The sequence below is a fragment of the Chionomys nivalis genome, chromosome 3 (assembly GCF_950005125.1).
Source record: "Chionomys nivalis chromosome 3, mChiNiv1.1, whole genome shotgun sequence".
NCBI classification, from domain to species: domain Eukaryota; kingdom Metazoa; phylum Chordata; class Mammalia; order Rodentia; family Cricetidae; genus Chionomys; species Chionomys nivalis.
This window is the reverse complement of record NC_080088.1, coordinates 72,218,172-72,239,589: the sequence shown is the minus strand read 5'-3', so window position 1 is coordinate 72,239,589 and position 21,418 is coordinate 72,218,172. Positions and strand designations below refer to the sequence as shown.

The 21,418-nt window shown below is 45.9% G+C and overlaps 1 protein-coding gene across 1 annotated transcript in view; it reads right to left on the bottom strand.

Annotated features, from left to right (window-relative positions):
- Window positions 1-14,515, bottom strand: part of Liph (lipase H) — a 41,546-nt gene extending 27,031 nt beyond the window's left edge. Inside the window, exons 1-3 of the mRNA XM_057765501.1 lie at window positions 14,403-14,515; window positions 2,106-2,473; window positions 456-564 (exon numbers count right to left, since the gene is read on the bottom strand). Coding sequence (XP_057621484.1) covers window positions 456-564; window positions 2,106-2,473; window positions 14,403-14,451 — 526 coding nt within the window. The 5' untranslated portion in view covers window positions 14,452-14,515. The remainder of the gene's footprint in view (window positions 1-455; window positions 565-2,105; window positions 2,474-14,402) is intronic.
- Window positions 14,516-21,418: the final 6,903 nt, after the last annotated feature.

Here is a 21,418-nt window from a genome sequence, read left to right as displayed (position 1 = left end):
TGTGGAAATTCCTAAGTTCCAGGCAAGAGGTCCAGAAAAGAAGTCTTTGTCCTTTAGGTTTTGACCTGCTGCAGTTCGGCGTGTTTTTATTCTGAGTTTGCTAGAAAGCTGGTCTTTAGACACCCAGACCCAGCCGCCACATCCGTTTCCCCACAGTGAGTCCCCAGCCACGCCTGGAGAGTTCTAACTATGTAGTTCAGGCCAGCCGGGATTAAAAACAATCAAGGGAATCGATCAATATCCCATGGGATATTGCTGGGGTGGGGAGGGACTATAAGAGAAATAAAGTCACCACCAAGTTTTTCTATGACATACCACGATTTGTAAAGTGCACTACATATATTTTATTAAGTCATAGGCTGAGGTTAATATAATCAAGGATTAGGTTGCCTGTTCGGTGCTCTCCCAGAGAGCAGCTGCCCAGATGAGAACCTGGTCAGTGACATGAACCTTACCTGTGATTCTTCCCAGCTTCCCAGCATACATTTCTCCCACAAATCCAGATATGTGCGCTCCTAGACTCACTCCGATCATATAAATGTTGTCCAGAGATGCTCCGTTGGCCTAGAATTCCATTTATAAATTATGAGAGTTCAGGAAAGGGACGGCACTTGTGGGGATGTCCCAGCTGTCTACTCTGGAAGGATATTCTTAAGTACCCTCTGTCTGCTGTCTCACTCTTTTGTAGGTGAGCATGCACACACATCTATACACTTATGTGTGCCGTCCAGAGGGCGAAAGGTCTCATGCCCGGAGAGATGGCTCAGTGGTTGAGAACACTTGTTGCTCTTACAGAGGAGCCAGGTTCAATTCTCAGCACCCAAACAGCAGCTCACAATTGTGTATAACTCAGTTCATGGGGATCTGATGCCTCCTCTGACTTCCGTAGGCACCAGACATACATGTGGTATACACATATGCATGCAAGCAAAATACACGGAGATATTTTAAAAAGAAAAAATAAATCTTCCCTTTTAAGTCAGCTGCCTCTCTCAATTGCACCCCACCTTATTTTTTTGAGACAGGATTTCTCAGTGAACCTGGAGATGGCTGACTTTTAGACTAGCCAGCAAGCCCTAGGGATTCTCCTCTCTCCTCTTTCTGGGGTCCCGGATGACAGGCAGGCACTGTGCACTACAGTGCCCAGAGTTTTCATATAGGTTCTGGGTGGTGAACTTGGGTCGTCATATTTGCACACCAAGTATTTACCAACTGAGCCTACTCCTGAGCCCCTACGGTCTTAATTAAATGTCACAAGCAGGCTGGAGAAGTAGCTCAGTGGTAGAGCACCTGCCTTATATGTCATAAGCCTTAAGTTCAGTTCCTAGCACGACAGAAAAGCAGGGACCATTACAGCATCCCACAATGCCGATTCCACTACTTTAATACACAAATGAGGAAATTGAAGCCCAGAGTTGAAGTCATCTGGCCCAAGGAAAACAGTTGGAGGAGGTACAAAGCAGGATTCAAACCAACCTAGCCACACATTTGTGTCTTTTGGCATCTCCATTCCTGACTGCTGGTCATCAAGCAGGGACATATTTAAGGATTCCAGACCAGGGAGGGATGATAATGTATTTTGATGAACCCCTTACGGAGTTACCATCTCAGGGAAAGAAATTTGGGGGAGGGGATACGACCCTGAGGACAGACTGCTGAACAGCTTGCTCTGAGCCACCCACACATTACCTGCTTGATGAGGAGCTCATGTACACCTCATGTCACCACCAGACAGTGGGCACCACAAGCAGTGGTTTTGCTATTGCTTACAAAGGGCAGCACCACTGGGCTGTGGTGGCGCACGCCTTTAATCCCAGCCCTCTGGAGGCAGAGGCAGGCTACAAGATGAAACTCCTCTCACAAGGCTTTTTGCCATCATCTACAGAAGAGTGTGAGGCCATAAAATCTACAGCATTTACAATGATATTGCCCTGTACCCCTTCCTCATGAGGTGGGTGATGGGAGCAGCCACACCCCTTCCCCGGGTCTACTCAGATTGGCACAGTGTTTCTCCAAACGTCCCCCACTATCCAACCAAGTGATGCCTCTTTGGCTTTAAGCTCCCAAACAAGCATCAGGGTCATCTAAGGGGAAGCCTGTCTTACCAACATTTGGTCGATAAATTCCTTCAAAATAAGAGCTACTCTTCTGGTCTTGTCAGAGGCGTGGGTGTATATCACGGTTGTCGCTCCTCGGTTCCAGTCAACAACCACCACGTTCATCTCCTCTACATTGAGCAAACTCAGGACCAACTCCTTCATCCAAACAGGAGGGGAGCCTGTTGGCCGGAAGCCATGGATGATGAAGGTGGTTTTCTTGGTCACGTTTAAGCTCCCCAGAGCCGTGGAATTGATGAGCTGTGCACAGGGTTGGTTTCTCTGTGTGTAGAGCATCAGCCTCACGTTTAGTTCTGTGCCAATCACCGCACTGTGGAAGCTCAGTCTGGTGAAGGACGGGCATGTTTCATCCGTGTCTGGAAATCAGAACAAGATGGCATCATGCAGTGTCTCCCACATAGCGTATCAGGCAGAAAAGTGCCATGATCCACTCCTTGGCTCACTTACAATTTCTCACAGCGCCTTGCAGGGCCTGGATCTTTTCACCTGCGTGAAACTGTAAGACTATGCTTGTTCGAGTGTTTCTAAGGATGACCCCTGGTTGCTCTAGTTGTCTTTTTCCAGACTCTCTCAGGGTCAAAACCACAGGTTAGCTCAATGAAGCCTCTGCTGCCCTTCCAGTCATAAGCATATCCTCACTCCCCAACTCCATCAGCGCCTGTGTGTACCTCACTTACAGCACAGTGAAATCCCTTTCAGGATGTATTCTGGGTGTTGTACATGGGTGTGTCTGTCCTGTGAGACCTGTTGAATGGTAATTTCTAACCTGTGCGTCCTCAGAGAGACAGAACACAAGAGTCATCAAAGGGTCTTCATGGTCTCCTGTGCAGCACCCTGAGCTGCGACAGTGGCCAGAGTGTGTGTGCCCTGCCCTGAGCCCCTGAAACTGCAGGCCATGTCAGCTGGTGATGGCCCCTTTCTTATCAATTCCTCAAGCTCTCCTGTCAAGCCTTCATGTTATAGAATATTAGTTGAAGATTTGTTACATTTTTTAATGGTATGGAACATGTATTTAATGTTGCAAAGATGTATTGCATTCTTTTATGTTGCATTTGTTTAATTCTGTGAAGCTGTGTTACTTTGCCTGTCTAAAACACCCGATGGTCTAATAAAGAGCTGAATGGCCAATAGCAAAGCAGGAGAAAGGAGAGGCAGAGCCAGCAGGCAGAGAGAATAAATAGAAGTAAATGTCTGGGAGAAGAGATCAAGCCCCCTAGCCCCATGGCCAGACACAGAATAAGAAGGAAAGAAAAGATATACAGAAAAAGAGAAAGGTAAACGTCTAGAGGCAAAAGGTAGAAGGATAATTTGAGAAATGCTGGCTAGAAATAAGACAAGATAAGGCCAGGTATTCATAAGTAAAAATAAGTCTCCTCCGTGTGTTTATTTGGGAGCTGGGGAGCTGGTCCTTAAAGAGCAAAGAACAAAGAGTAAAATAAAAAGCTGACAACACCTTCACTCTGCAGAACAGCCCTGGGAGGAAGTTGGGCTCAAAGAAGACACAGTACAAACCTGGAAGATCTTTTCATTGCCTCTTGAGACCAGATCTTAATATAAAAGCCGTATTAAGTAAGTCCGGCTTCAAACTTGCTACGTAGTCCAATTTAACCCCACGCCTGCATCTTACTCTCCTAAGTTCTAGGACTGTAGCATGCCTGGCTTAAAGCATTGCTCTGGGAATGTCGCTCAGTGGGAAGTGTTTGAAGATTGCTTCCAGTCGCTAAGGAAGAATCAGCAACAATATCGTGGAGCAACTGGGCAAGGCCTTGCTCAGTCACCACTCTGGGGCACTGCAGAAAGGCTGGTGAACTTTGTGTGTCTGTAACAGAGGATGACGAGGTCACAGTGCCACTGTCCCAGTGCTGACCTTGGAACTGGAACCCAACTGTAACAGCGACAGCTCAACGCATCAATATAAAGTGAGAACCACGATCTGTCTTCTTGACAAACGATCACCATAATAAATAGTGTAGGAGGGCTGTGGGAATGTTCTAGATTAAAGGATTCCAGAGACAGGATAAACTAGTGCATGACTTTGCCCTAGGGTAGCTCTTGCGGTAGAAGGAAAAATGCAATAAAATAAACTAAGTCAGCTGGAAAATTGATATCTAGGCAATCAGGTATAAGTGTGGCCTCGGCTTTCAGTTCATGGAGACAGATAGTCACATGATGGTTGGTGTGGTGTTTTGGCTCCCGTAGGCGCATATATGTGAATGCTTAGTCATCAAGAAGTGGATTTAGCAGTCACTGTCGCTGGGGCAGACCTTTGAACAGCTGCTTTCTGGAAGAACTTTGACCTTAAAAAAAATCACTGTAAATAGCAGCAAAAAATTTTTATGGAAAACAGTGGTCATTTTCTATGATCTGTGGAATTGTTTTCCTGAAGGGGCATTGCAGCCATCCCTTGACTTTGGCCTATCTGCGGCTCTTGGATTATTGTGTACTGAAAATGGTACACCATAAAGGACTAAAGTCATGAGGGCCTGTGATGCTTTCCTTTAGAGAGATGAACAGATTAGATAGGACCTTGGTATGAGGAAATACTTTACCCCCAAACCAACCTTGTATAACAATCAATAAATCAATAAATCAATAAATATGCCTTTGCCCGGCTGTTTGGGGTTCAGTTCATCAGAGGCTGGACCTTCTTGCTGCCACACAGGCCTTAAAATTTCATCTTGAAGTGTCTTCTCTCTTGGACCAACCCACATACCACAGACCACTGTTTGAGAAGAGTTTAGGAGCTGTGCCTTGTTGGAGTGGGTGTGGCCTTGTTGGAGTGGGTGTGGCTTGTTGGAGTGGGTGTTGTCTTGTTGAAGAAAGTGTGTCACTGCAGGCGGACTTGGAAGTTTCAAAAGTACAGTGTAACTCCTTACTCTCTCCTCTCCTCTCCTCTCCTCTCCTCTCCTCTCCTCTCCTCTCCTCTCCTCTCCTTCCCTCCCTCCCTCCCACAAGCCCTCTGCCTGCAGTTTAGGATGTAGCTATCAACTGTCCCTCCAGCCCCAAGCCTGCTATGCCTGTAACTATACCTCCACCATGATGATAACTGACAAACCTCTCAAACTGTAAGCAAGCTCCCAGTTAAACACTTTCCTTAAAGACCTTGCTGTGGTCATTGGGTCTCTTTGCAGCAAGAGAACAGTGACTAAGACATCATAAAAGAGAAAACCCCAATGCTTAGAAACTATAACTAAAGCATTTGAAGGTACAGGACCAGACTTCTTGACAAATGATTCAGAAAGAAGAAATAGATAGCTAACTGATGATGAAATGTGTGTCCAAGTGTTAAGAATAAATCAGTCCAGGGCTGCAGGGTGGGCTTAGTGATTGAGCACAGGCTGTTGGAGGCCCAGGAAGTTCCACAAAGAACCAGTAAGCAAACCTCTGCAAAGATTTGCTGCTGTTCTGTGTGCTCTCTAATTCCTGTAGCTTTTCTAAAAGTGTTCTTTCCAAATAAACAGAAAGAAGGAAAGGGCAGAGATGTAATCGTGATGGGCAGAGGAGCAGACAGGCTGTGAACAAAGACATCAGAAGGTAAAGTTGGCCAGATATGGTGGCACATGCTTTTAATTCCAGCATTCAAGAAGCAGAGGGAGGTAGGTCTCTGTGAGTTCAAGGTTGGCCTGAGCTACATAGTAAGACCCTGTAAGAAAGAAGAGAAGGTGGTGGCGGCTGTGACAAAAGCAGGGCTAGAGATGTGGCTTCATGCTACAGCATAAGCCTAGCAGTGTGGATTCAGTACCTAATAGTACAAAAGAGGGAGGTGGGAAGGAATGGGGAGGGGAGGGTAGAAGAGGGGTAGGAAGAAGGGAGGAGGGGCAGGGAAGGGAAGAAAGGAAGTAAGGAGCAAATGTAGGTAGATGCTTGAGGCTTTGGTTCAAAGGGGAATGGAGGAGATTTTGAAATAAATCAAAGGTCAAGTGGGAAGAGGACAGAGGTAGGGGGGCTGGAGTGATGGCTCAGCCGCTAAGGGCACTGACTGCTATTGCAGAGGACCTGGTTTTGTTACCCAGCATCCACGTGGCAGTGCACAACTTCCTGTAACTCCAGTTCCAAAGGTTCTGCTGCTTTCTTCTGGCCTCCAGAGGCATGAGGCACACACATGCATATATTCATGCAGCAATGTATTTATGTAATATGTAGCGTGTGTGCGTGTGCCTTTGTGTGTGTGTTTGTGTGTGTGTGCATGCATGTGTGTGTGTTTGTGTGCGTGTGTTTGTGTGTGTGTGCATGTGTGTGTTTGTGTGCATGTGTTTGTGTGTGTGCGTGTGTGTGTGAGTGAGTGTGTAGCGATAAAAGAGGTAAATGAAGAGTTCCGTGGTCCCTGAGTTTGGAATTTGACAGAATCTGGCTTTTGCAGTCGTGCATAAGGCTTCGGTCAAGAGCTGCTAGGAGAGGCCTTGGGGAGCTGCTCAGAGGCAGAACACGTGTGCACAGGGCCCTATGCCAACTCCAGACACCAGGAGACAAAAGGCAGAGAGACAAATAAAGGTGTGCTGTGGATTGATCCTTCTGTACACTGTGAATATGTATTACTCTCACTGGGGAATAACAAACTGACCGGCCAATAGCTAGGCAAGATTTTTCAGGACAGAGAGGATGCTGGGAAGAAGGACAGAGTCTGGGGAGTCATCAACCAGACTCAGAGGAAGCAGGACATGTACAAAATGAGGAAACAAGCCATGAGCCACGTGATAGAACTTAAATAAGAAATACAGGTTAATTCAGGCTGTAAAAGCTAGTTAGTAGCAAGCCTAAGTTATTAGCCAATCATTTATAGTTAATATTAAGTCTCCGTGTGGTTATTTGGAAGAGGCTGGTGGGACAGAATGACCAGCAGTCTGACAGAAAAGTCCACTTACAAAAGGTGAAAATTCTAATTGGTTTCCAAACACAATGTAATGACCAGAAACCGCATTATTTGAAATACAATTATTTGCAAACCACTCCATAAGGCACTATCCCACATTCTGCTTCACTGAATGAGGACAGCTCACTTGGGAGCAGTCACAACACCAAGCTGGAGAGCATCTTCTGGGGCAAGCCAGAGAGATGGTAAGGGACCAGGGATGGAACAGGAGGAGAAGACCACAAACTTGCAACGGGCCACCAAAAGGCAAGGGAACCATGGGACACCACAGGATACCAGAAGGCAAGGGAACCCTGGGACATTACAGGACACCAGAAGGCAAGGGAACCTTGGGACACCATGGGCCACCAGAAGGCAAGGGAACCCTGGACACCATGGGTCACCAGAAGGCAAGGGAACCTTGGGACACAATGAGCCATCAGAAAGCAATTGGAACCTTGGGACACACTTACTCTGAGTTCCCTCAATGGAAACTTGAGAACTAATTTGTGCTGGTCAGTTTTTTGTCAACTTGACACCAGCTAGAGTCATCGGGCTACTTTTGGTCGTAATAATAATATGCAGTAATAATAGCCAAAGGAATACACAATGCCCTTGACCCTACCTCCACCCTGGTAGTCAGGCATGGCTTAGGTAGTTAGTAGGTCAATGATTCCATGTCGCCCCTTCACTTCCTCTTCCTAGAGAGGGGATGCCCTGGAGAACAGGGACTGCACCTCTCTGCTAGGAGAGCCCTCCCTGAGCGACACCTCTCTATTTAACTGGTCATCTTACAATACAGGAGGAGCTGTGGGATGGGGCTGAGCCCTGTCCGCAAGGCTAAGTTTTCCTCCAGTCTGTAACTTACTCTCCAGGTGGCCTGGGGAAATCACGCTGTTTGTCATACACTGCCTGTCTGTCCAAGAGAGGAATGTGGCTGGGACTGATCCTGAGTGAGGTCATACTGGGAATGACAGATGTCCCTTTACAGAGAAGAGGACTACTTCATTATTACTAGGTCTTAAGACACATGACCCTTAGGCCAGTGGGTTAGAAGCCACACATTCATCTGGGTCCTTGAGAGACAGGAGACTGATGAGCTGAAGGCTAGCCTGGGCTATCATGAGAACGTGTTACGGGGGGGGGGGGAGGGTCTGTAGAAAGCACAGGGGACTTCTCCATGCCTCCTGACATGCCACTGTCCTTTAACCCCGTCTATCTGAAACATGAGAAATTGCACCTGTACTTTTCTGATTATTTTGGAATTCAGTTACTATGAACTAACATTTCCTCCTATCCTGTGGTCTTTTGAATGAACATGGCTCTGTATATCTGCATGCTTAGTCCCCAGTTGATGGACGGTTTGGAAAGGATTAGGAGGTGTGGCCTTGTTGGAGATGATGTACCACTGGAGGTGAGATTTGATGTTTCAAAAGCCCATGCTAGGTGTTCTCTCTCTCTCTCTCTCTCTCTCTCTCTCTCTCTCTCTCTCTCTCTCTCTCTCTCTCTCTCTCTCTCTCTCTCTCTCTCTCTCTCTCCCTGTAGATCTGAATGTAAAGCTCTCAGCTACGGTTCCAGCACCATGCTTGTCTGCCTGTCTGCTTCTTGCCACAGCAATGGACTAACCTCTGACACTGTAAGTAAGCCCCTAATTAAATACTTTCTTTTACGAGAGTTAGTTTGGTCACGGTGTCTCTTCACAGCAATAGGACAGGGACAAAGACACACCTCTATCTCATGAAAGCTGTCTTCTTACAGGGAACTTTGTCTCGAGTATTCATCGTCAGTCTGTCTGAAGTAGTCTCTGAACTGTGTTGAGACAGAGGCTTGTTCTACCCAGTCTTTTTTTTTTTTTTTTTTTGGTTTTTCGAAACAGGGTTTCTCTGTGGTTTTGGAGTCTGTCCTGGAACTAGCTCTTGTAGACCAGGCTGGTCTTGAACTCACAGAGATCCGCCTGCCTCTGCCTCCCGAGTGCTGGGATTAAAGGCATGCTTCACTACCACCAGGCCTGCCCAGTCTTTCTAATCCTTCCTTTCTTGGGGGCCAGCCCTGCAGCATGCTGGGACATCTTCTTGCCCACTCTTCCCTTCCCCTGGATCCTGCTAACAGAGCTCTTGGGCTGGTTGCTTCCTTTGGCTTGGTTGGATTTTTTTAAAATTACACTAATGAGGAATGGCACATGTGTGTCATGGTGTGGAGGTCAGACAGTCGCTGGCTCTCTCCTCCCACCATGCGGGTCCTGGAGATGGAACTCTGGTAGCAGGCTTGGCAGCGAGTGCCTTTAACCGTTGAGCCATCTCACTAGTCCCCTTGGTTTGGATTTTTTTGGCTTCAAGCTCATGATGCTTCTGCCTCAGCCTCCCTAGTCCTTGAATTATGGGCATGTAAAGCCAAGCCTGGTTCGAAATTAAACTTATTGTTTATTAATTTTTTCCTAATTATTTTTTCTCATTGAAAAATGTTTTAGGAGTATATCATGTACATGTTCATTATCCACAGAGGTCAGAAGAGGGCATCAGATCCCCTGGAACTGGAATTCCAAATGGTTATGAGCTGCCATGTGGGTGATAGGAATGAAGCCCGGGTCCTCTGGGAAGGCAACAAGTGCTCTTAAGCACTGAGCGGTCTCTCCAGCTCATTAGTAATTCTGCAATGCTGATGACCAACTCAGGGCCTTGTGCATTCTCCCACTGAGCTCCAGCTTTGGTTCCCAGAACTAAACATTTTAAAAAGAAAACAATGAGTTTGAGGTATCATGGACCACGTCAGAAACGAGTTTAAGTTACTTGGGGTCGGGTATTGAATTGCTGCTGTTCTTGTTGTAGCAAATGTGTTCCCAGTATTGGAACTTTTCATTGGAGTCAAGTTCTCAGCAATTTGGAGAGCATACGAACAGGAGACACTGTGAGAAACTAGTGAGTCCAGTGGCCTCACACACAGAGAGTTTCGTATGCCTTAGTTTATGCTAGTGTATTTAAAGCTATGAACTATTTTATGCCTCCCAAAGGCAAACAACTTTGGGGCTATTTTATTTATTTCTTACAAAGTCAAGGTTGTTCAGAGTCCAAGTAGGTAACCACAGAGTGTAGTAAACTGGTTTTGCAAGCTTCACCTTCTCTCATAGTTCACTGAAACAGGAGAAACCATGCCTGTTCCTTCTGAACTACTTACCCTGAAATAACATTTCTTACCGACGACTGGAAAATTACAGCGACATGGACTCCTTGTACAATACCCTTCAAGGAAGGACCTGCATTCTAGTCAGAGGTGGCATAATTATTCTTTATGACCTTTCTTATGTTAAAAGAAACAGATTCAAGTAGAAAATCAAGACAATCATCAATGACCTTTTTACCTTGTGTAGCTCAGGCTGGACTTGAACTCACTATGGAGCTGAGGATGATCTTGAACTTCTGATCTTCCTGCCTCCACTCCTTGTGTGCTTGGATTAGAGGTGCTGTACACCACATTCAGGTTTTGCAGTGCTGGGGATCAAACCCAGAGCCTCATGCAAGCTAGGCAAGCGCTTTATCAACTGAGCTATATCGAAGTCCCACTGGCCTGCAGTCCCATCGCATTTTCTTATTATCTGGCCAGGCCTATGTACATACCGTCCATGGATGCTGTTCTGCTGTACTAGCTGAGTTAAGTGGGCATGAGTATCGTCTCATAAAACTTAAGGTATTTACCATTAGGTTCCCTACAACGTTTGCTTTGTACAGTGTTGATAAAAACCCAATACAGTTTTGGGGAAAGCGTGGGTGTGAGAGTCAGACCACTGTTCACTAGCCATATAAACTGGCATAGTCAATTGCCTTACCTCTCTTGTGCCTCCATCTTGCATTTATAAAACGACCATCCTAATGCTAACCTTTGAGGAAATGCTACACAGAGGCAAGTGGAATTTGAAGCCAAAAACTTGTGTCCTTACACACACGTAATTATTTGAAGATGAAATGTCTTCCACAGGTTCATGTGTTCAGACACTTGTCCCCAAACGGTGGCACTGTTTGCAGAGGCTGTAGAACCCTTGGGAAATGTGTACTAGGTGAAAGAAGTGTCCCTGAGGGATAGGCCTTAAGGATTAGAGGTTGGGCACCCTTCCAGTCCCAGTTCTCTGCTTCTTGACCTGCTCAGGTGTAACAACATCAAGAGCTCCACCCCAACCATCAGCGTCACAAGATACCCTGCCTTCCCACCATCAAGGACAGCATCCGCTTGCACAGCGAGTCAGAGAAACTCTTCCTCCCTTAAGTTGCTTTTGTTAGATGTTTTGTCACAACCACGGGGAAATGAATTCAATATGCTCATTACAGAACTGAGGTATGGCTCAGAGGTAGCGCATAGCGCTTGTGGGGCTCTGGGTTCGATCTTCAGCGCCACACGCACGCACGCGCATGCTCACACACAAATACCCTTTGATATTTTGAATCAACTGCACACAATTCATCAACACTTTACCATAAAGAGAAAAAAAGGGAAGGGACTCTCTCAATAAAGCTGTGTGATTAGGTCTGTTTACACAGAGTCAACGACACTCATAAACTGCTGCACAAGGAAGTAAAGGCAGCCTGGGCCACCAAGGAACAGGTTGCTGCTTAGAAATGACTCTTTTCACCAGCAGTACAGGTGATAGCACAAAAAGCGGTCTATCTTTAAGTAAATGTTTAACCTTTTGTTAAGTATGCATTTATTTGCAATACTTTTGACATTTTAAATATTGCATTGTAGCATCACTCACTGCGAGGGCCAGATGGCTCAGTGGGTAAAGGCGCCGGCTGCTAAGCCTAGTGACCTTAGTTCCCAAATAGTGGGAAGGAGAGAGCTGGATGCCAGTAAGTTGTTCTCTGAATTTCACCAGCACATTGTGGTGTGTATATATGCACACACGTGCACACATCCACAAATAATCACTTACATGTAATTTTTAAGTTAAAAAGCATGGCACTGGAGAGATGGCTCCGCAGGTAAGGTCACTGGCACTCCTCTAGAGGACTGCCAGCACCCACACTGTGGCTCACAACTATCTGTAAACTCCAGTCTCCGAAGAGAGGGCGCCTTCTCCTGGCCTCTGTGTACACTGCATGCACATGGTGCACAGAATACATTCGGAAAAACACTCAGACACATAAACATCTCCAGAAAATGAACAATCGCTTGGCTTCTGAGTTTTGGTGTCCCTCCTCATACATGTTGTTTCTGGGGAATGCCGTTCACCTCACTCACCTTACCCAAGCCCCAGACTGTCAGGGCTGGTCTAAGAATCATAAATGATGCCTAGGAGGTCTCCAGACCCTTGGCACTCAGTAGATGCCACATAGCAACTGTTGATGTCGATGACAGACTGGGACGATACTATTTACCACCTATGGTTGTACAAAGACTTGAAGTGATGCCATCAAGAGGGCTGGAAATAAATCCCAAAATAACTAATATAAAACTGCTAGGCCAATTCTAAGCTTCATTTCTCAACATGCCTTTATGATTTTAACAGTTTCAACCAGTTTACAAAATTGAGTTCTACCATCTCATCCTTTGTATTATTTTATTTTTAAAATTTTAAAATTTCATTATTAGTCTGTGTGCGTGTGCACAGGCTCTTGCATGCCACAGCTCACTCATGGGGAAGAGTCAGTGTTCCCCTTCCACCTTCCCATAGGTTGGGGTTCCAACTCAGTTCCCAGCCTTGTGCAGTGGGTGCTTTTACCCACAAGGCTATCTCACCAACCCCTCACCAGTATTCATTTAAAACATCTTTGGGCATTTCTGAAAAGCATCAGGATGAACTTAGTGAGTACTTTTCCTTTCCCTCTTTCTGGCATATGTATCTGTGTGTGGTGTGTGTGTTAATGTGTACACATGGTCACATGTGTGGGTGCACATGTACGAGGGTGCATGCGGAGGCCAGAGGTTGACAGTTGTCTTCCTCAATCGCTCTCCACCTGGTAACCGGAGTCAGGGTCTCTCGCTGGAACCTAGAGCTCCCTGATTCAGCCAGCCCAGCTGGCCAGCTTGCATAGGGATCCTGTCTCAGCCCACGGAGTTCTGAAGTTGTAGGAGGGCCTCCATACCCCTTAGGCAGTTGTGTGTAGTTTCATCTTTTCTTGGCCAGCGCTTTATCCACTGAGCCATCTTCTCAGCCCCAAAGATCACTCTCATTAAAATTAGCTTATTACTGGAACCAACAAGATGGCTCAGCGGGTAAAGGCAGCCGATACCAAGCCTGACAAGCTGAACTCCATCCAGTGCCCACCCACACAGTGGAAGGAGTGAGCCGACTCCTACAGCTGTACTCTACACGGGCACCGCGGTTTGTGCGCCCACACATATTAAGTAAATACAGCAATAGAAATAGTTTCCTATTTGGATCTTATCTAATCCCGGACCGGGGCCATTTCTGCTCCATCAACTCTGCTTCTGATGTTTCCTGTTGGTTTGTTTGTTCATTTTTAAAGTTATTCTTGGTGTTGGAAATGTAACTTGGTAGTTGAGTGATTGCCCAGTGTGTATCCTAGGTTTAAAACTAGCACCATTTGCCACTACCCCAAACAAAGGTTGTTTCCTTAGACTAAATCACCTGCAACGCTTTTACAAGTCATAGAACGTGAACAGTGTACAGTTCTGATATCTGCCTCAGTGGCCCAGACCTTTGATCCCAACACAGAGGCTGAAGAATCTCTAAGTTTGAGGCCAGCCTGGTCTACGAGAGTTCCAGGACAGCCTGGGCTACACAGAGAAACCCGGTCTCAGAAAATAAACAAGCAAACAAAGGCTGTGTCAGAAGTCACAGTCACAAGCTTTGTGTGGAAAGGAAGTAGGCTCTTTAGAAGGGCTGAGAGTAAATTTCCCTTTTGTTAGCTCACCATGGAGATTAATATTTTTGTTTTGCTTTTATTACCTTTTTTGTATTGGAAATTGAACCCGGAACATCATACATGCTAGGCGTGTATCCTACAACTGAACTACGTCCCAGCCTGGTGATGAATAAGCTTTAAGTTATAAATATACCAGGCACCATTGTAAGGAATTTATGTATATAAAATTTTGGGGATTTTGTAATAATGTTTAAATAATGATTTAACTATACCTAAATACCTGAAAGTATAATAATTTACCCTTGCTAAAAATATGAAAAGAAAAAAACAAAAAATGAAAATACCTTCTCTGCCTTAAGCATCATAAAACAATTTTTTACATTTAAAAAATGGTATTTAATTTCATATATGTGGAAAGACACAATTTAGCTATGATGCGAATTAATACTATCATAGCCTTTTCAAGTTAATTCAAAGAAATAACAGTAGGATCTATGATTGAGGGAAAAAATTCAGTATAAGAAAGTTCATTTTACCATAGTTCCTGGCCTCAAAAATGTTCACATAGAACTTTGAAAGTCCACTAATATTTTTTTTAAAAGCATTGGCTAAATGACTTACCTGATTTCACCAAGCACAACAAACTGATAAGAAAGTACAGCCTCAGCATAGGGACTCTCAAGAGAGCATGTGTGTCCCGAACACCAAGATGTGGCCCACTCAGCAGAGCCTGGCAGAGTCCGACTTTCTCCCAGTGAGCTCCCTCGCCTGACTTAGTGACAGCAGGAAGTCCTTGAGGGAGGGAGGCAACCCTGCTAGTCCTGTCAGGATCTTTGGCTCCTCCCCTTTGCAATAAAAGGTCTGGGATTTTCTGCTTGCACAAACATCTGCTTGGTGTGGATGTTAATGTCTCATTTGCATCTGAGGGATGACGGGGTAAAAAGTTTCATACTTCGTGGGCGGTTTACTATCTGTCTGGCTTGGTGTGTTGAAATCAACCTAATTTGAGAGCCTTCTCCTTTATGAATGAAATAACAAATCCGGTCAGTATTTATCCCTGACTGTATAGACAAAACCACTTTCTACAAGAACTCACAAGCACGCTTTCCACAGAAGTCAGTAAAGTTTATTAATAGCATTTGATTAAGTTCAGGTATACGGCTGTGTTTACAAATGTATCCATGCCTCAGATTAAAGACCTTTTGTACTTACCCCTATTTTTACTACTCTCTGTTCAGAGTTCTTGTCTCCCTCATATCCGAGTTCTTGTTTTTATATTTTATTTATTTATTGGAGGTAGTTAGGCATGCCATGGTTCCCATCCTTCCTTGTAGAGGTCAGAGGACAACCTCCTGGGTCCACTCTTTGCGTCATGGAGATCTTGAAGATGGAGCTCACGTTCTCCTCAGGCCTGGGGCAAGCAGGAGTATTGGCCCTCTATGCCGCCTCACTCACCAGCTCTTCTCTCTAAAGGGAAAGATGGCATCCTCATCTCTCTAATCTTTCTAACATCTACACTAGAAGTAACTAACCCGGCATGAGGAGGCGACTGTGGATGAGCAGGGTTCAGCTGGAGAGAGGGTACCCAGCCTGTGAGCAAGCCCTGGAGAAGCTGAGAAGGTGGATCACTAATGACTGGGTAGGCTGCAGTGATGTGATCCTCTTTCTAGTGAAAATTCTTCAAGCATCAAGCTTCTGGTTGTTTTATAAGCTTAAAAATGATAAGAAAAAAAACCCACCCCACCCTTTCATCCAAACGTCAGGCAAAACCATTAGTCATTTAGTCTATGTATCTATGCGAAGTGCTTCTTGACTTAGGTATGGTGGTACATGCCTGTAATCCTCATCCTCAGGGGGCTGAGGCTGGAGGATTGCAGGTTTGGAACTAGGCTGGGCTCCATACCAAGATTCTATCTCAAACAACCGTGTGAGGAGATAGGGGTAGGAGGAGACGATGACCGATCTGATGCCTCACCTCTCATCTATGTTTATGGACTTGGATTCTCTGCATTTAACCATTAAATGGCAGCAGCAGATCTCCCTGCAATTGCTATCCAAGGAATCAGTTCATCGCAAGCAGTTGGGGGCAGGGATGGGGGGCTTTTTAACAGTCCCGTGGAGCATGCACAGTAGGCCCACACTTAGAAGGCTAGGCGAGAGGATATGGGTTCCATAGAAAGACCCTTCAAAAGGAAAACAGACAGCGCTTGTCCATTCCTGTATCCAACTGAGACCTAATGAACGCAAAGGCCCTGGCCCACTAGTCTGAGTTCAGATCCCGTATCTTCCACTCACTACATGGCTTCAATAAATAAAACATTTAAGTTCTGCGTGTCTCAACTTTCTCAGTCATGAAGTGAAGATAAGATCACCCAACTCTCAGAGTAATTACACAGATTAAATGAGGTATTGCAGTTGAAGTCCTCTGCACCGTGCCTGCTGCCAACGTAATTGTTCCCACCATTTGGTAACTCCATTTACTAACTTCCTGGCCATGCAGCTGGCACAGGTCTCTTCCCTCTGCAGGCTGCAGAGTTGACAAGGGGCCTTCAAGACTGTGAGGATTGGGGACCTCCTTCAAGTCCTTTCATGAACGCTGCAGGAGCACACTACAGTGTGTTTTACTATCGGGTCCTGTTTGGAAAAGAATTAAGGAACTGTCAATAAGAAACTCAAACCAACACTTGTGCTAAGCCCCACTCACTTGATAACACTGGCTCTCTAAACAGAGAACTGTTCTGTCTCTTTAAGGAACCTGCCCTGGAATGTGCCCCTCCCTGCTGGGTCAGTGTAGTTACCTGATAAATATTTGTTGAGTTCCTATCAGTTTTGAGTGCTTATCTGGACTAGCCAATGTACTTTTTAGGCGTACACTAGCCGGTCCTACAGGAATAAGGCCGTCCTGCTGAGCCGTCCTCTGGTGTTACCAATGGTTACCACACAGAAAGCCCACCAACTTCATAGCTGGGTGCTCTGTTTTCCTCCCAGCATTCCTATCAGCAGAGAACCAACGGAGAAACCTGTTCTTTCTGTTTCAGATGAGTACAGATGTTGACACTGTAACGAGAACTACCAACTGTGTACTAGGAAACACCCCAAAGATGGGGAAGAGGAGGATAGAGCAGACATGAGTATAACCATATAGCAGGAAGGTGTTTCTTCTGGTTTGTGGCTGGGGATGGGATTCCAGGCCTTGAGCTCACTGAGCAAGAGCTCTACCTCTGGGCTGTCTTCCCAGCCCCACAGAAGCTTTAATGGTGGACCATTTCTGTACTTTCATTGAAGTGGTGACTGTGGGAAGCCGTACAATGAGGGCACACACACACACAAACACACACACACACACACACACACACACGGGAACACGTGCGCGCGCGCACACACACACGCACACACACGGGCACACATACGGGCACACGTGCGCACAGAGTCTGAACTAGGTCCCTGGGTTGTGCCAGGGTGCACGTTCTGGTTTTGATAGCACGTTATTACTTCTGGAAGATGATGAGCTAATGGGAAACTGGGTGGGTACACGAGGACCTTCTTCCATTGTTTCTGCAACTTCCAACCAACCAATAATTATTTAAAGTAAAATGTGTTTTAACAAAAATGGGTCAACTCTTTTGTTGTTTTTTTTTTTTTTTTTTGAGACAGGGTTTCCCCATTGGAGCCAGTCCTGGACCTTGCTCTGTAGACCAGGCTGGCCTCGAACTCACAGAGATCCGTCTGAAAATGGGTCAACTCTTACAGTCATTGAAAGAGCATTAATTCGGAGGTGTTCTGAGGAAGCCCTGTGCTTATCTCCATTAGCTAACCAAGATTCTCTCAGTCTGATGGCCCTAAGGTGAAACCACAACTCACAAGTATCACTGTCCCTTCAGTCCAACCCATCAATGTCATCATCATCATCGTCGTCATCATCATCATCGTCATCATCATCATCGTCGTCATCGTTGTCATCATCATCATCGTCATCATCATCATCGTCATCATCATCATTTAGTTCAGTTGCCTGAGACAGAGTTTCATGTAGCCCATGCTGGCTTTGAACTTGCCATGAAGCCAAAGCTAGCACTGAACTCCTGACCCGCCTGTCTCAGCCTTGTAAGTGCCGGGACTGTATGTGTGAATCACCTCGTCTGCCTCTAGTGTGTATTACTTATTTATCCTCCCCCCACTCCCCGCTGCTTATTTTCCCACTCACCGCAGACACCAGAGTAGAAAGTGGCAGGCAGGCTTCTACTGTGTGGACCCGAAAGGCAGGTATGGAGGTGTGATGGAACCCGGGAGAGGTAGCTTTATTATTCTCTTTTCCGACAACCGGGAAAGGTGACCTGTGTCCCCACCCAGCCTGGTCTAGAGCCACACTGCTGTGTGACTCAACCTGTAACGCCCTTTGGTCAACTTGCTTGTCTCTCACTTGGAATACGAGTTCAGAAAGATGAGTCAGTTTCCTCAAATCATATCCAACAAAGAGATTAGATTTATACTCCCCAAACTACATATTTCTCTTCCTTCCTCCACCCCTCCCTCCTTTAAGTTGTTTTCAGTTCTTGGGTTTTTTGTTTTTTGTTTGGTTGGTTTCTTTTCCTCCTGTCTTGTTTTATTTTCTACTACTGAGTGTGGGATGTTACCTAACATTGTAAGAATATATGTTGCTATGATTGGTTTAATAAACAGGCTGACTGGCCAATATCTGGATAGGATAAGGATAGGGAGAGGGCCCAACAAAATGCTGGAAAGGACAGAGTCAGAGGAGCTGTGAGCAGACACAGAGAGAAGCAAGATGGACACGCATGCCATATTGATTTAAACACTGCCTGGCCCATTAGCTCTAGCCTCTTACTAGCTAACTCTCACATCTTGATTAACCCATTTCTATTAATGTGTGTTGCCACTTGACTGTGGCTTACTGGCATGAGTCTAACCACTGTCCGTCTTAGATAGGAGAAGCATGGCATCTGCCTGACTCTGCTTTCTTCTTCCCAGCATTCTGTTCTGTCTTCCCCACCTACCTATGTTCTGACCTATCAGGCCAACCAGTTTTCTTTATTAATTAACCAATGAAAGCAACAGATAGATATAAGACCCTCCTATATCACCACATAGCAAAGCGTAGATAAAAATATGAGCTAATTGAAAATGTAAGAGTAAACTAGTAACAAGTCTGAGATATTGACCAAACATTTGTAATTGATATTAAGCCTCTGTGTGGTTACCTGGGATCGATTTTCAGGACAGAAATGTTTACCTACAACTGATCCCTGACCCCTCAACTATTTTCAATTCTATTTAATTTAATTTTTTTTTTGTTGCTGCTGTTGTTGTTTAAAGAAGCTGCTTAGGTCTATGACAGGACAGAATAGAGCCGGACAGGAAAACTAAACTAAATGTTGGGAGAAAGAAGGCGGAGTCAGGGAGAAGTCATGTAGCTGCCCCAGAAGACAGATGCCAGACAATGAACGGAACCTTGCTGGTAAGTCACAACCACATGGCAATACACAGATTAATAGAAATGGGCTAATTTAAGATGTAGAGCTAACTAGAAATACGCTTAAGCTATTGGCCAAACACTGTTGCAATTAATATAGTTTCTGTGTGTTTATTTCAGGTCTGGGCAGCCAGAAAATGAACATGTAGCCTCCACCAATGGTTGTTTATTTTTTTTTAACCTTTTTATTGATATTTTGTGGGCACATCATGCATCCCAATTCCACTCATCTTCCCATCCCCTCAATTCCACCCTCAGCCCTTGCAACCTCCCTCAAAACAAAATTTAAAACTAAAACACACACACACAAAAAATCTCAACATTAGAGATGGGGAGACAGGAGGATCCCTGGGGTTTGCCAGGCAGCCTAGCCCTAGGTTCTCCAGGACACCTTATCTCATAAAAGTCCATATAGGTATATAACAGAAATTAATGAAAACATAGGCCAAGAATTTAAAAAAGAACAAGGAGGGCTATGTGGGAGGGTTTGGAGGGAGGGAGAGGAAGGAGGGCTATGTGGGAGGGCTTGGAGGGAGGGAGAGGAAGGAGGAAATGATATAATTATAATCTCAAAAATAAATTTTAACCTTATTTTTTACTGATTCTTTGGGAATTTTACATCATGCACCCCAGTCTCACTCATTTCCCAGTCCATCCATGTCTGCCCTCCCCTCCACCCTTGTAACCTCCCCCGCAAAAGAAAATTAAAAAGTAAGAACATCTTGCCGACCGCTCTGGGCATGACCTACTCCTCTACCAACCATAGCCTTCTCTCATATCCGGCATAACTATCGCATCTCCAGTTCCTCTGTGCATGGACCACTCTGCTCCTGCATCTTCTCCACCTCTCCATCACATATTCCTGACCACTCTGCTCCTGCATCTTCCCCGCCTCTCCATCACATATTCCAGTCCCTCTGTGCATGGACCGCTCTGCTCCTGCATCTTCCCTGCCTCTCCATCACATACTCCAGTCCCTCTGTGCATGGACCACTCTGCTCCTGCATCTTCCCAGCCTCTCCAACACATATTCGCTCACATACCGGCAATGGGAGCTGCGGTGTGTCACTCAGTGGACCCTTTTGCCCAAACAGCTTTACTTGCAAATGCTCATTGCAATGAGTCACTGGTCTAGTCAAGGCCTCTGGCTTCTGCTACACCATCAATTCTGGACCCTCACCAAGACTCCTCCGGGATATCCTGCCTTCATGGAGATTCTGTCTATGGTTCCGCAGGACCAGTCCCTTCGGGCCCCTCACATGCCCCAGCGGCTCATAGATAGGGAAGATGTTAAGGTGAACCAATGCAAAGCCCTGGATCTGGGCCAGGGTGGTGGTACCTAAGTTGGTCAGCCTGCCAGTTCTTCTGGGCCCACACCACTGGGGCCAGGCAGGACGGGACCAGCTCAACACGGCACTGGGACATCAACATGACTTCAGGTAGCAGTCCAGACCATGGACATCCCATGGCCTGTGGTGGTAACATGGGCCACAGACATCAACACAGGCCCCTGCTGTGGTAGAGTCACAGACCCAGATGTGGCCCTCAGCGGCAGAATGGGTAGGGACATCCCATGGCCTCAGGTGGCAGTGCAGGCCTCTCACATCAGGCTGCTCATCACTGTCCCCATTGTATCTTCAGTTAGCCTCTCTTCGTGGCACACAAACCACTTTGCTTCTCTTTCTTTCCCTTTCCTCCAACACGAACTTGCTCATCCTAGCAGGCTTCCTAGCCGGCTGTCTCCCACATTCCAACCACGGGGCAGTGGGTGAGCCAAAATAATTTTTTTTTTAAAGTAAGGTGGGAAGTAACAGAGGAAGACAGCTGATACCAGCCTCTGGCCTCCACATGCACAGCTGCACAAACATGTGGGCATGAACACAGACACACACACAGAGGTGCACGGTCTGGCTTAAACTGGCCACCTTCCCACCTCAGCCTCCTCAGCAGGTGGGGTTGATTATGTATGTAAAGTAATATATTTGACTCCTGTTCTCTCTCCCTTTATCCCTCTCTTTCTTCCTTTCTTCCCTCCCTCACCCCACCATCTTTCTGACAAGCCAGATGACCTGACTGAAACCCACAGTGGAAGAAGAGACCTCCCCAAAAGACGTTTTCTGACCTCCCCATACATGTGCACATATCT